This window comes from Schistocerca serialis, chromosome 3 (assembly GCF_023864345.2).
Source record: "Schistocerca serialis cubense isolate TAMUIC-IGC-003099 chromosome 3, iqSchSeri2.2, whole genome shotgun sequence".
NCBI lineage: Eukaryota > Metazoa > Arthropoda > Insecta > Orthoptera > Acrididae > Schistocerca > Schistocerca serialis.
Window position 1 is genome coordinate 993,485,361 of NC_064640.1, and position 12,939 is coordinate 993,498,299.

The window sequence follows — 12,939 nt, forward strand, 5'->3', positions numbered from 1 at the left end:
ATCAAATGTTAATACTCATAAAACCCCTGCAGAAAGAGTCACACATTACATAGCTGGCACTGCTTGACATCTAAGAAAAATGATTAGGAAGTATGTGATGATGAAAGTTTTCTATTTTTGACATGTTTATACGACATAATTTTTAATGATGTATTAATTAGTATGTGTTAGTGCTTAATATTGATAGTATTAGAAAATAAAACTTCAATATTTTTCTACAACATGTGGTTTTTATAATAATATGAAATGTATCATTTAACAATGTTTTCACTGCCATGTGAAAATTTAACAGTCTTACCATTAAATGCATTGATTAAGTGTTGTAATGTTTGGAGAGATATACCACTGTGGCCTTTAGCAAGAACATTTATTCGTAGTGCTAGAAGCATTCTTGTCTTCTCTGGATTCAGTGGATTTCCTACACCTGCTGCATGGGATCTAATTAAATTGTACTGGAGCTCTCTGTGAATAAAACATTTCCTTATAAATAACATAATTACCTTGCAAAAGGGCTAATACTTGGACTACACAGTTAATTGTTCTCTATAAGAAACATTTAGAGAAAGAAAAAATATAGGATATATAAGATACAAATTTATTGTTCAGATTAACATCTAAAACTTAAGCTTTTTTTTATACAAAAGATGACATTTATGATTTGAGATTTCCACATGTGAACAATTTATCTCATATCATCAGGTTATAAAGGATTGATCCAATGGTCTTAGAGCAAGGGCACCCATATCCAGAGGCAAGGACAGTGGTGGGTAGGGGCGGGGGGGGGGGGGGGGGGGGGGAGTGGGTGGGAGGGGGTGAGGGGGAAGACATCCCCCCCCCCCCCCAGCTCTCAGAGAAAGAACAAAATATAGTGTAACAAGTTGTTTTTCTTTCAATAAAATGATTTAAAGTTGCTATTAAAACAGGTTTTCAACATGGTTGGAACTCGAACTTTTTTATGGCCACTAACAATTGTCATTCATCTTCCACATCTACATCTACATGGTTACTCTGGAAATCACATTTAAGTGCCTGGCAGAGGGTTCATCGAACCACCTTCACAATAACTTTCTATTATTCCACTCTTGAACAGTGTGTGGAAAAAATGAAAATCTGTGAGGGCTCTGATTTCCCTTATTTTATTATGATTATCATTTCTCCCTATGTAGTTCAGCATCAACAAAACATTTTCACATTTGGAAGAGAAATTTGGTGATTGAAATTTCATGAAAAGATCCTGCCACAATGAGAAACGACTTTGTATTAATGATGTCCACCCCAAATCCTGAATCATGTCCATGACACTCTCCCCCATATTTCACAATAATACAGTATGTGTCGCCATTCTTTTAACTTTCTCAGTGTAGCCCATTAATCCTATTTGGTAAGGATCCCACACTGTGCAGCAATACTCCAAAAAGAGGAAGGACAGGCACATTGTAGGCAGTCTCTGTAGTAGATCTGTTGCATCTTCTAATAAAACACAGTCCTTGGTTTGCCTTCCCCTAGGTGTTCTTTCCAATTTAAGTGGTGTTCCAAAATCCTGCTACATATGAATGCTAAAGATATGGGCCTGTAATTTAGGGATTACTCCTATTGCCGTTTTTGAATATTGATGTGGAACTTTCCAGTCTTTGGGTACATATCTTTCATTGAGCGAGTTGTCTACATCTACATATGTACTCCACTAGCCACCAAGCAGTGTGTTATGGAGGGTACAATTCATGCCAAAGCCATATCCCCCCCCCCCCACCCACCCCCTACCCATCACACCCTCTGTTCCACTCACAGATCGAAATAGGGAAAAATGACTGTCTGAACGCCTCAGTCAGAGCACTAATTTTCCTTATCGTTGAATGGTGATCATTGCGTGATTTGAAAGTTGGAGGTAATAATATAGGCTCTACATCCTCAGTGAAGATGGGATTTTGGAATTTAGTCAGCAGCCCCTTCCATTTAGCGCATTGTCTATCTGCAAGTGTGTCCAACTTCAAACTTTCTATGAGATTTGTAATGCACTCGTGTTGGCTAAATGTACCAGACACGAGTCTTGCCACTCTTCTTTGGACCTTCTCAATCTCTTGAATCAGACCCAACTGGTAAGGGTCCCATACAGATGAACAATACTCTAAGACTGGATGAACTAACATATTGTAAGCTAATTCCTTTGTTGAAGGCTCGCATCGCTTCAGGATTCTACCAATAAACTGTAGCCTAGAGTTCACCTTACCCATTACTTGTGTAATCTGATCATTCCATTTGAGATCATTTCAAATAGTCACATCCAGATACTTGACGAATGTTACCGCTTCCAAAGACTAGGCATTTATTTTGTACTCATTCATTAATGGGATATCCACCTTGTTATACACAGTAGGTTACACTTACTAATATTGAAGGATAACTGCCAGTCATTACACCATGCATTTATTTTCTGCAAATCCTCATTGATTTGTTCACAACTTTCGTGTGATACTGCTTTCCTGTAGACTAAAGTATCATCGGCAAACAGTCTAATGCCTCTGTCAATACCATCAACCAGGCTGTTTATGTAAACGTAAAAACCAACAGACCTATTACATTGCCCTGGGGCACACCTGAAGGTACGCTTGTTTCTGTTGAAGTCACCCCATTCAGGACGACATGCTGCTCCTGTCTGTTAGAAAACTTTGCATCCAACCACATATGTCATCAGATAGATCATAAGTGTGCACTTTTGTAGCAAGCGACAGTGCAGAACTGAGTTGAAAGCCTTCCAAAAGTCGGGAAATATGGCATCAACCTGGGAGCTGGTATCTACAGCCTGTATCATGCCTGTGTATATCATGCACAAAGAGGGCCAGCTGTGTCTTGCATGACCACTGTTTCCTAAAACCATGCTGGTTTCTGTAGATGAGCTTCTCAGAGTCTAGAAAGGTCATTATGTCTGAACGCAAAATATGTTCCATGATTCTACAACAAATCGATGTCAGTGAAATTGGCCGGTAATTACGTGCATCCGATTTTCTACCCTTTTTGTAGATTGATATGACCTGGGCCTTCTTCCAGTCCTGTGAAACTTTCTGCTGTTCCAGTGATCTCTGATAGATGATGGATAAGAATGGTGCTAGATTTGTAGCATAGTCAACACATAAACTTACGGGGATACCGTCTGGGCCAGATGCCTTCCTGGCGTCTAAGGATCTTAACTGTTTTACAATCCCAGATACAGTAAACACTAATTGAAAGGGGGAATGGTGCTGCAGTCCTCTACCGTAAACGAGTTTTTGAAAGCTAGCTTTAGAATTTCGGCTTTCTGTTTATCATCATCAGTTATATTACCCATACTGTCAGCAAGAGAAGGTGTTGAATTATTTGTAGCATTCATAGATTTTATGTACAAACAAATTTTTTTTTTTTTTTTTTTTAGATTCTGCAAATAAAATATTGCTTTCAAATTCATTAAGAGAATCTCTCATTGTCCTTCTGACAGCTGCTTCCATTTCGCATAATTTCTGTTTGTCAGCGGGGCAGTGACTACATTTAAAACAACTGTACAAAATTCTCTGATTTCTCAGCAACTTCTTAATATGTTTCCAGAATGAGATTTTCACTCTGCAGCGTAGTGTGCGCTGATATGAAACTTCCTGGCAGATTAAAACATCCCCAGGCTGTGGCTAAGCCATGTCTCCGCAGTATCCTTTCTTTCAGGAGTGCTAGTTCTGCAAGGTTCGCAGGAGAGCTTCTGTAAAGTTTGGAAGGTAGGAGACGAGGTACTGGCAGAAGTAAAGCTGTGAGTACTGGGCGTGAGTCGTGCTTCGGTAGCTCAGATGGTAGAGCACTTACCCGCGAAAGGCAAAGGTCCCGAGTTCAAGTCTCGGTCGGGCACACAGTTTTAATCTGCCAGGAAGTTTCTTAATATGTTTGTTGTACCAAGGTGGATCCTTTCCCTTTCCTATATTTTTGCTAGACACGTACTTCTCAAGCACATGGTGGACAATACCCTTAAATTCTGACCAAAGATGCTCAATATGATTGTTAAATATGTACCTATTGCATCAGCATACTCTGGAAGGAACCTAATTGGTATACAATCTGGACCAGAAGACTCACTTTTATGAAGTGATTTAAGTTGCTTCACTATTTCAAGGAGATCTTCTAAGTTACTTACACTGGCAGCTGTTCTTGGTCCAAATTCTGGAATATTTTCTTTGTTTTCTTTGGTGAAGCAATTTCAAAAGTCTGTGTTTAGTGAAAACACTCATAGCCCTAGCTCTGCCCCCTCCCCCTCCCCCTCCCCCTCCCCCATCCATTACTAACTATTGTATGGGCCCCCTTGTCTCAGCACCATGTTACGAAAAGGATCTGATACTACTGTCATGTGCAGTATAATTCAGCTCCACTATGAGCAAAATAAAAGACATATTAGATGTAGTCACACTTCCAGCCAGTCAATTAATAAATGTACTTACTCATACAAGTAGATAATAAGTATCCACTGATACCATTATAGACCAAATAAATTTTTATATTTTGAGACAACACATTATGTTTCAAATAGACTTGTATCTGGCAACAGCAAACAATTGCACAGCATATAAATTATAAGATATCAAAGTGCACAAAAAATGAAAATTACTTCCATTAGAGACATTTATACATATTGTATTTTGCTTTGACACAACCAAGAAGGAGGTAGATAAGCACTACTTACTTTTTGGGTTAAGGCAGCTACATTTCTAGAATAGTTCATAAATGTGTATTTTTTCAGAGAGTTCAAAGAAATAGCAATATAAGCAGCCATTGAAAACAGAACATACTGATGTACTCATGTTAAATATGGGAGGAACTTACTGTACAGTGAGATCAAGCCAGTTACAAATACAGCAGTATAGTAAAAGTAACAGCCACTTCATTGGGCAGATATGAACCGACTCACTGCTAGTGGTATAAAAATGTAAAGAGTCGGCTAAGGTAACTCAGGTAGCAGGCTTTCCTTTTCTTTCAAACTTTGAGGAACTTGAAGCAACAGTAATATACATTGTTTATACCATCACTATCACAGGAAAAATGTGGAATAGGTATAGGCTGGGGAAATAAATGTACCTACTTTCCAGGGATCCTTGGTTTGCTCAGTTGAAAAAATTACGTTAAAAAGCACACAAAATTAAATTATGATCTTTGAAATGAAAAATATAAATTACATTTTGATATAAATTCGGTTTACTTACTCTAATTTGTCAGCATCAATTACGGTCCTCGCAAACTTTCCAAAACCTGTTGTTATTCCGTAAACCACTGAAGCAGAAACATTTGCACCACAGATGTAGTTATTTTTAAAGATAAAATAATTGTATTAAGTAAGAAATATGGACTTCTCATATCTATTCAGCATAATATTATTAATTTTAAAACTAATTGTGAGTATTTATGAAGTTATTTCTTGTAGAAATCCTTAGAAAAACTTTCACAAACCCAGGGAGTTACTACAGTTATGCTTAATTTGGTCATATATTCATAGCAAAATGTACAACATTTCTATTTTCTTCATCAAGATATACTAAACAATTTTCAGTTGAAATGTAGCATATCATGTTGTTTCCTTACAGTGTATGTATATGTACTAACTACTACATACATCCAAACAGATGCATGATAATGAGGTCAGTCTTATGTAATTTAGCAGCTTGCAAGGAAACAGGTAAAGTGATTCATGTATTCGAAAGAAATAAAAAATGAATCATAAAGTACATCATTATCCTCTTATCTTCAGAAAGAACATAGAAGACTGAGAAACAAAGAAGTTTTGGGCATATTGGAAATCAAGTGTTTCCAAAATAAACTGTTGTTCTTCCAAGCAAGTCATTAAATTTATTGGACTGTACAACAAAATTTTTGTCACTATTATTTAATTGTTAAGGATAAATATTACTGTTCATAATCAGTTCAGAAAGGCTAAAACAAAGTGTCACAAGAATGCTGAATCAGAATGAAATAGTTCTGCCTACCACTGGCCTATTATTGTGCACAATCCACATCTCAATGATCTGATTTGAAGACAAATGATTATGTAGTGATTTCCCCCAGAGAATGGTCTCAGTGCCATGAATCTTATAAAGTTTTTAAAAGCATTAGTGCAAATGGCCAGGTATGTCTCCCTCTCTCCATGTGATTTTTTATTGTCACTCTCATGGTGAGTAACCTGCACATGATTTGTGCTTGCACCATGATATGACAAGTATCTTAGCTCTCCTTTCTCCAACATAATTCCAGACTTACCATATCACATTTCTGTGATCCATAAACGTAATTTATCTAGCAACATGGCTCTCATTTTGAAAATAAAACAGTTCGTTGGACTGATATTGATTCCAATAAGGTTACTTCAGTTTTAGGTGAAAAAAAGTTTGAAGTGAAACTGAACAATATTTACAAATTCAGCGTGTCCAAATTCCTGAAAAAAAAGTTATTTAAAAAATGCCAAACAAGATTCAGATATGTGTTGGCAATGCCATAGTTTAACCTCTTATGGCCACAACATACAATTTTACATTTTATTCTCTTTCTTCTTTCCTTTCGCCTTCCATGTTCATCATTTTTATTCTGTTCCACTTGTTAACACTCTTTCAATTACCAGTATCCATCTCCATTTCTTCTCTGTAATTCATCTTATTCAAACCCTTAGGTATTTCCTGATTAGTTATTTTATGTCTCACCACCTGGAGATTCAGAGATTCAATAATTTGTGTAGAAAAGAATATTATCTGCTCCATTCAATTATTTTAATTTTATTTTATTCAAATAGTTTCTATTATACTTTGCTTCACTGTTCCCTCTTTTGAAATATTTTTATCCATGGCTCTTCTTTGAATTTCAGTGGAACTCTTTGCTTACAAATGGACGAAATTTAGTATGTTTTTTGTTGTGTCACTTCTCTCATAACCGTTTATTACCATCGAAAAAAAGGGTACAACGTTCTCTTATTAACAGAGAGCCACGGCAGAAATTTGGTGAGTGTTTTAGAGGAAAATTACAAAGATATCCAAGCAATAGGAATAGTGAAACCAGGTGCAAGTACAAAATCTGTTACTGATGTTGACCTGCAGGGAAACAAGAAAGAAGAGAACGAATATGTAGCATGTATAGTTGGTGCCAATGACATCGCAAGAAATAAAGAATGAAATTGCCTAGCAAGCCTGGAAAACTTCCTAGAAGCAAATAAATCACGAAACACCATTATTACAACACTGCCTCACAGGTAAGATCTCATGTACAATTCATGTGTAAATAAGTTGATTCAAAAAACAAACATTAAAATGAAACAAATGTGTGCTCATTTTGCCAAATGTAAAATATTAGATATAGGCAAACTGAACAGAAGCCTACATACCAGACATGGTATGCACCTAAATTTTGAATGCAAAAAATTCTTGTGTGACAAAATATGGGAAATTATCAAAGAAAAATACGAATTAAACAGAATTCTGAGTCACAAAGTAAACAATGATGTTTTTTTAGAGGAAAGCATAATAAATTAACTCTTGCATATCAGAATGTCCAGTATGTAACTAATAAAACAGAGCAGCTGAGTGTTTACTTAAAAGAAACTAAGCCACACCTCTTCCTAGCGAGTGAATTGAGATGCGAGGAAGAGGAAGCATATGGTAACAGGCTAAAAAATTACAAACTTATAAACTTGTACTGCAGAAAGACACACAAAAGTGGTGGGGTAGTCATTTATAGTAGAAATGATGTAAAATCAGGTGGAGAAATGTAGGGTCCCCCTGAATAGGTCAGGCGTGCACTACACACAGGAAGTGGCTACAAGGGTAGCGGAGTACGTGTGGAGTGCACATGTGGGTTTTTTAGGTTAGAGAATTCCCTCCCTAGGCCAGACAAGATGCCTCCTGAGAGGTGGCAAGGTAGTAGTAGGCAAAACGCAACAGGGAATAACAATATTACTGTGGTAATAGTAAACTGCAGGAGCATCTATAGAAAGGTCCCAGAACTGCTCTCATTAATAAATGGTCAAAATGCCCACATAGTATTAGGGACAGAAAGTTGGCTGAAACCAGATGTAAACAGTAATGAAATTCTAAACTCAGATTGGAATGTATACTGCAGAGACAGGCTGGACAGTGAAGGGGGAGGCGTGTTTATAGCAATAAAAAGTGCTATAGTATTGAAGGAAATTGACGGAGATCCGAAGTGTGAAATAATTTGGGTGAAGGTCACGGTTACAGCAGGCTCAAACATGGTGATTGGATGTCTCTATAGGCCCCCTGGCTCAGCAGCTGTTGTGGCAGAGCACCTGAAGGAAAATTTGAAAAATATTTCGAGTAGATTTCCCCACCATGTTATAGTTCTGGGTGGAGATTTTAATTTGCCGGATATAGACTGGGAGATTCAAATGTTCATAATGGGTGGCAGGGACAAAGAATCCAGTGAAATTTTTTTAAGTGCCTTATCTGAAAACTACCTTGAGCAGTTAAACAGAGAACTGACTTGTGGCAAAAACATATTAGACCTTCTGGTGACAAACAGACCCGAACTATTTGGAACAGTTAACGCAGAACATGGAATCCGCAATCACAAAGCGGTTACTGCATTGATGATTTCAGCCATAAATAGAAATATTAAAAAGGGTAGGAAGATTTTTCTATTTAGCAAAAGTGACAAAAAGCATATTTGAGAGTACTTGATGGTTCAACACAAAAGTTTTGTCTCAAGTACAGATAGTGTTGATGATCAGTGGACAAAGTTCAGAACCATCGTACAATATGCATTAGATGAGTATGTGCTAAGCAAGATTGTAAGAGATGGAAAAGAGCCAATGTGGTACAACAACCTAGTTAGAAAACTGCTGAGGAAGCAATGGGAACTTCACAGCAAACATAAATATAGCCAAAGCCTTGCAGAAAAACAAAAATTACGTGAAGCGAAATGTAGTGTGAGGAGGGCTATGCGAGAGGCGTTCAATGAATTTGAAAGTAAAGTTCTATGTACTGACTTGGCAGAAAATTCTAAGAAATTTTGGTCTTATGTCAAAGTGGTAGGTGGATCAAAACAAAATGTCCAGACACTCTGTGACCAAAATGGTACTGAAACAGAGGATGACAGACTAAAGGCTGAAATACTAAATGTCTTTTTCCAAAGCTGTTTCACAGAGGAAAATTGCACTGTAGTTCCTTCTCTAGATTGTCGCACAGATGACAAAATGGTAGATATCGAAATAGATGACAGAGGAATAGAGAAAAAATTAAGATCATTCAAAAGAGGAAAGGCCGCTGGACCTGATGGGATACCAGTTCGATTTTACACAGAGTACGCGAAGGAACTTGCCCCCTTTCTTGCAGCGGTGTACCGTAGGTCTCTAGAAGAGTGAAGGGTTCCAAAGGATTGGAAAAGGGCACAGGTCATCCCTGTTTTCAAGAAGGGACGTCGAACAGATGTGCAGAAATATAGACCTATATCTCTAATGTCAATCACTTGTAGAATTTTGGAACATGCATTATGTTCGAGTATAATGACTTTTCTGGAGACTAGAAATCTACTCTGTAGGAATCAGCATGGGTTTCAAAAAAGATGATCATGTGAAAACCAGCTCGTGCTATTCGTCCACGAGACTCAGAGGGCCATAGACGTGGGTTCCCAGGTAGATGCCATGTTTCTTGACTTTGCAAGGCATTCGACACAGTTTCCCACAGTCGTTTAATGAACAAAGTAAGAGCATATGGACTATCAGACCAATTGTGTGATTGGATTGAAGAGTTCCTAGATAACAGAACGCAGCATGTCATTCTCAATGGAGAGAAGTCTTCCGAAGTAAGAGTGATTTCAGGTGTGCCACAGGGGAGTGTCGTAGGACCGTTGCTATTAACAATATACATAAATGACCTTGTGGATAACATCGGAAGTTCACTGAGGCTTTTTGCGGATGATGCTGTGGTATATCGAGAGGTTGTAACAGTGGTAAATTGTACTGAAATGCAGGAGGATCTGCAGCAAATTGACACATGGTGCAGGGAATGGCAGTTGACTCTCAATGTAGACAAGTGTAATGTGCTGTGGATACATAGAAAGAAAGATCCTTTATCATTTAGCTACAACATAGCAGGACAGCAACCGGAAGCAGTTAATTCCATAAATTATGTGGGAGTATGCATTAGGAGTGATTTGAAATGGAATGATCATATAAAGTTGATCGTTGGTAAAGCAGATGCCAGACTGAGATTCATTGGAAGAATCCTAAGGAAATGGAATCTGAAAACAAAGGATGTTAGTTACAGTACACTTGTTCACCCACTGCTTGAATACTGCTCACCAGTGTGGGATCCGTACCAGAGAGGGTTGATAGAAGAGATAGAGAAGATCCAATGGAGAGGAGCGCGCTTCATTACAGGATCATTTAGTAATCACGAAAGCGTTACAGAGATGATAAACTCCAGTGGAAGACTCTGCAGGAGAGATGCTCAGTAGCTCAGTACGGGCTTTTGTTGAAGTTCCGAGAACGCACCTTCACTGAGGAGTCAAGCAGTATATTGCTCCCACCTACGTATATCTCGCGAAGAGACCATGAAGATAATATCAGAGAGATTACAGCCCACACAGAGGCATACTGACAATCCTTCTTTCCATGAACAATACGAGACTGGAATAGAAGGGAGAACCAATAGAGGTACTCAAGGTACCCTCTGCTACACGCCGTCAGGTGGCTTGCGGAGTATGGATGTAGATGTAGATGTAGATAGATGATCTGAGTACTGAAATGGTATTTGAGGTTGCAGCAGTAAACCTAAAGTATGGAAACAACAGCCTTATTATAGCAGCACTGTACAGGTTACCTGGAAGTAACACAGAAGAGTTTCTAAATTGCCTAGAGGTCCTGCTGGAGGGGACAGCAGTGTATAAAAAACACTTGTTGCTTGTTGTAGACATCAACATAGACTCATTAAATAATAGTGTTAATTATTTGCACTATATGGATGTATTACAGCGTTATAACTTTAAACAAATGAACTCAGAACCTACAAGAGTCACTGCAAATACGAAGACATGTATTGACCATGTTCTCACAAATGTAGGAAAAGAGAAAGTAAATGTAAACACCTTAGAAAACTACATTTGTGATCACAGAGCTCTTACTATGGAAATTGATGTAGGGAACACAGATGTAACTGAAAGTGGTACAGTTATATATAAAAGAAAATTTAATTATTCTAAACTTAAGATGGCACTAGGGAATGAAAAATGGGAACCAGTGTACAATGCAACTGAAGTGAATGAAAAATGGGAATATTTCTATAAGTTATTTAGTAACACTTTAAATGAAACCTGTACTTTAGTTAAAAAAGTAAATAAAGTTGTAAACCATAAGGCCGGGAATCTCCCTTCTGAAATTATTGAACTGAAGGAGAAAATGAAAGATTGCTATATACTTTTTAGAGATACTAAACTACAATATTTCTCAACGAAATATAAACTGCTCAGGAAAACATACAGAGAGTCCTTGACTAACCTAAAAGCACAGAAATATACCTCTGAAATAACGAACTCTAGCTGTATCAGTAAAACTGCCTGGAAAATAATGCATAAAGGAAGTGTGAAACAGAATTCCTGTGAACACAGCAACATAACATTAAAAGAAAATGATGAAGAAATAAATGTCCCAAAAGAACTGTGTGAGAAATTTATACAAAAGTTCAGTACAGTTGGTACAAATGAAGTTCATGTCAAGCCACAAAACTCTAGTCTTGGAATATTTAGCCAGTCCTTTTATATCCATGCCATTCATTACTGAGAGGGACATCCTAGCAATTATATCAGCACTTCGACCAAAAATGTCTTGTGGCTGGGATGACATTTCACCTAAACTGGTAAAGGAATGTAGGGATGAATTAGTGAAACCCCAGACTCACTTGATAAATACCTCCCTCAGAAATGGTGTATTCCCTGACCTTTTGAAAATTACTGAAATTATTCCATTGCATAAAACGGGATTAAAAACTGACATTAAAAACTACAGGCCAATATCATTAACCTCAGAACTAGGCAGATTGTTAGAGAGAGTAATACTAAATCAAGTTGAATCATACTTCACCAAACACAATCTGTTAAACAACCTACAACATGGATTTAGACAAGGGAAATCTACTACAACAGCAGTAGCATCTTTTATTCATGAAATATTAAATAAGCTGGACAAAATTGACAAGGTAATAGGCACTTTGCTAGATATGAGTAAAGCCTTTGATGCTGTGAATCATACCATTCTTCTGTGTTAGCTAGTAGAGTACAGGTTGAGAGGACTAGCCTTGAAACTACTTACCTCATAGTTGAAAGACAGGAAACAGTCTGTAAAGCTAACTTATAAAAATTATAAGCAGCTCCTAACAACCAAATCAACCTTCAGGACACTACAATGCGGCGTGCCTCAAGGAAGCATACTAGGGCCTTTTCTGTTCCTTGTATATGTAAATAACTTACTTTAACCCCAAAATTGCATGGTTGTAAGCTATGCCGATGACATATCCTTCATCAGCTGAGACAGTGATATGCAGTCTGCAGTTAACAGTATTGAGATCAGTTTCAATACTCTGTCCACATACCTTACAGCAAACAAGCGTCTTGTAAATAAAGACAAAACCATAATAATGAAGTTCATCCTCAGTTATAATGCTGCCACAACTGATACTGTATTCACATCCCCATTGGGTCTTGCATATGCAAATTCACATAAATTTTTGGGCATCATTGTTGATGAACACTTATCATGGAAAGAACATGTAGATAATATTTGCAAGAAAATCAGTATAAATGTGTATCTACTGAAATGGGTCTCATCCTTCTTTAACCATGATACTTTAAGGCAAATATATTTTGGGTTGATTAATCCACACCTTAAGTATGCTATTGAGATATGGGGTGGGCATCAGCAGTTCATATAGATACACTTTTTAGATT

At 37.5% G+C, this 12,939-nt stretch overlaps 1 protein-coding gene across 1 annotated transcript in view; it reads right to left on the reverse strand.

Moving 5' to 3' along the window:
* The window catches only part of LOC126471443 (histidine ammonia-lyase-like), a 241,699-nt gene that overhangs the window by 105,907 nt on the left and 122,853 nt on the right, over positions 1-12,939 (reverse strand). The window contains exons 7-8 of the mRNA XM_050099622.1: positions 5,208-5,274; positions 299-462 (exon numbers count right to left, since the gene is read on the reverse strand). Coding sequence (XP_049955579.1) covers positions 299-462; positions 5,208-5,274 — 231 coding nt within the window. The remainder of the gene's footprint in view (positions 1-298; positions 463-5,207; positions 5,275-12,939) is intronic.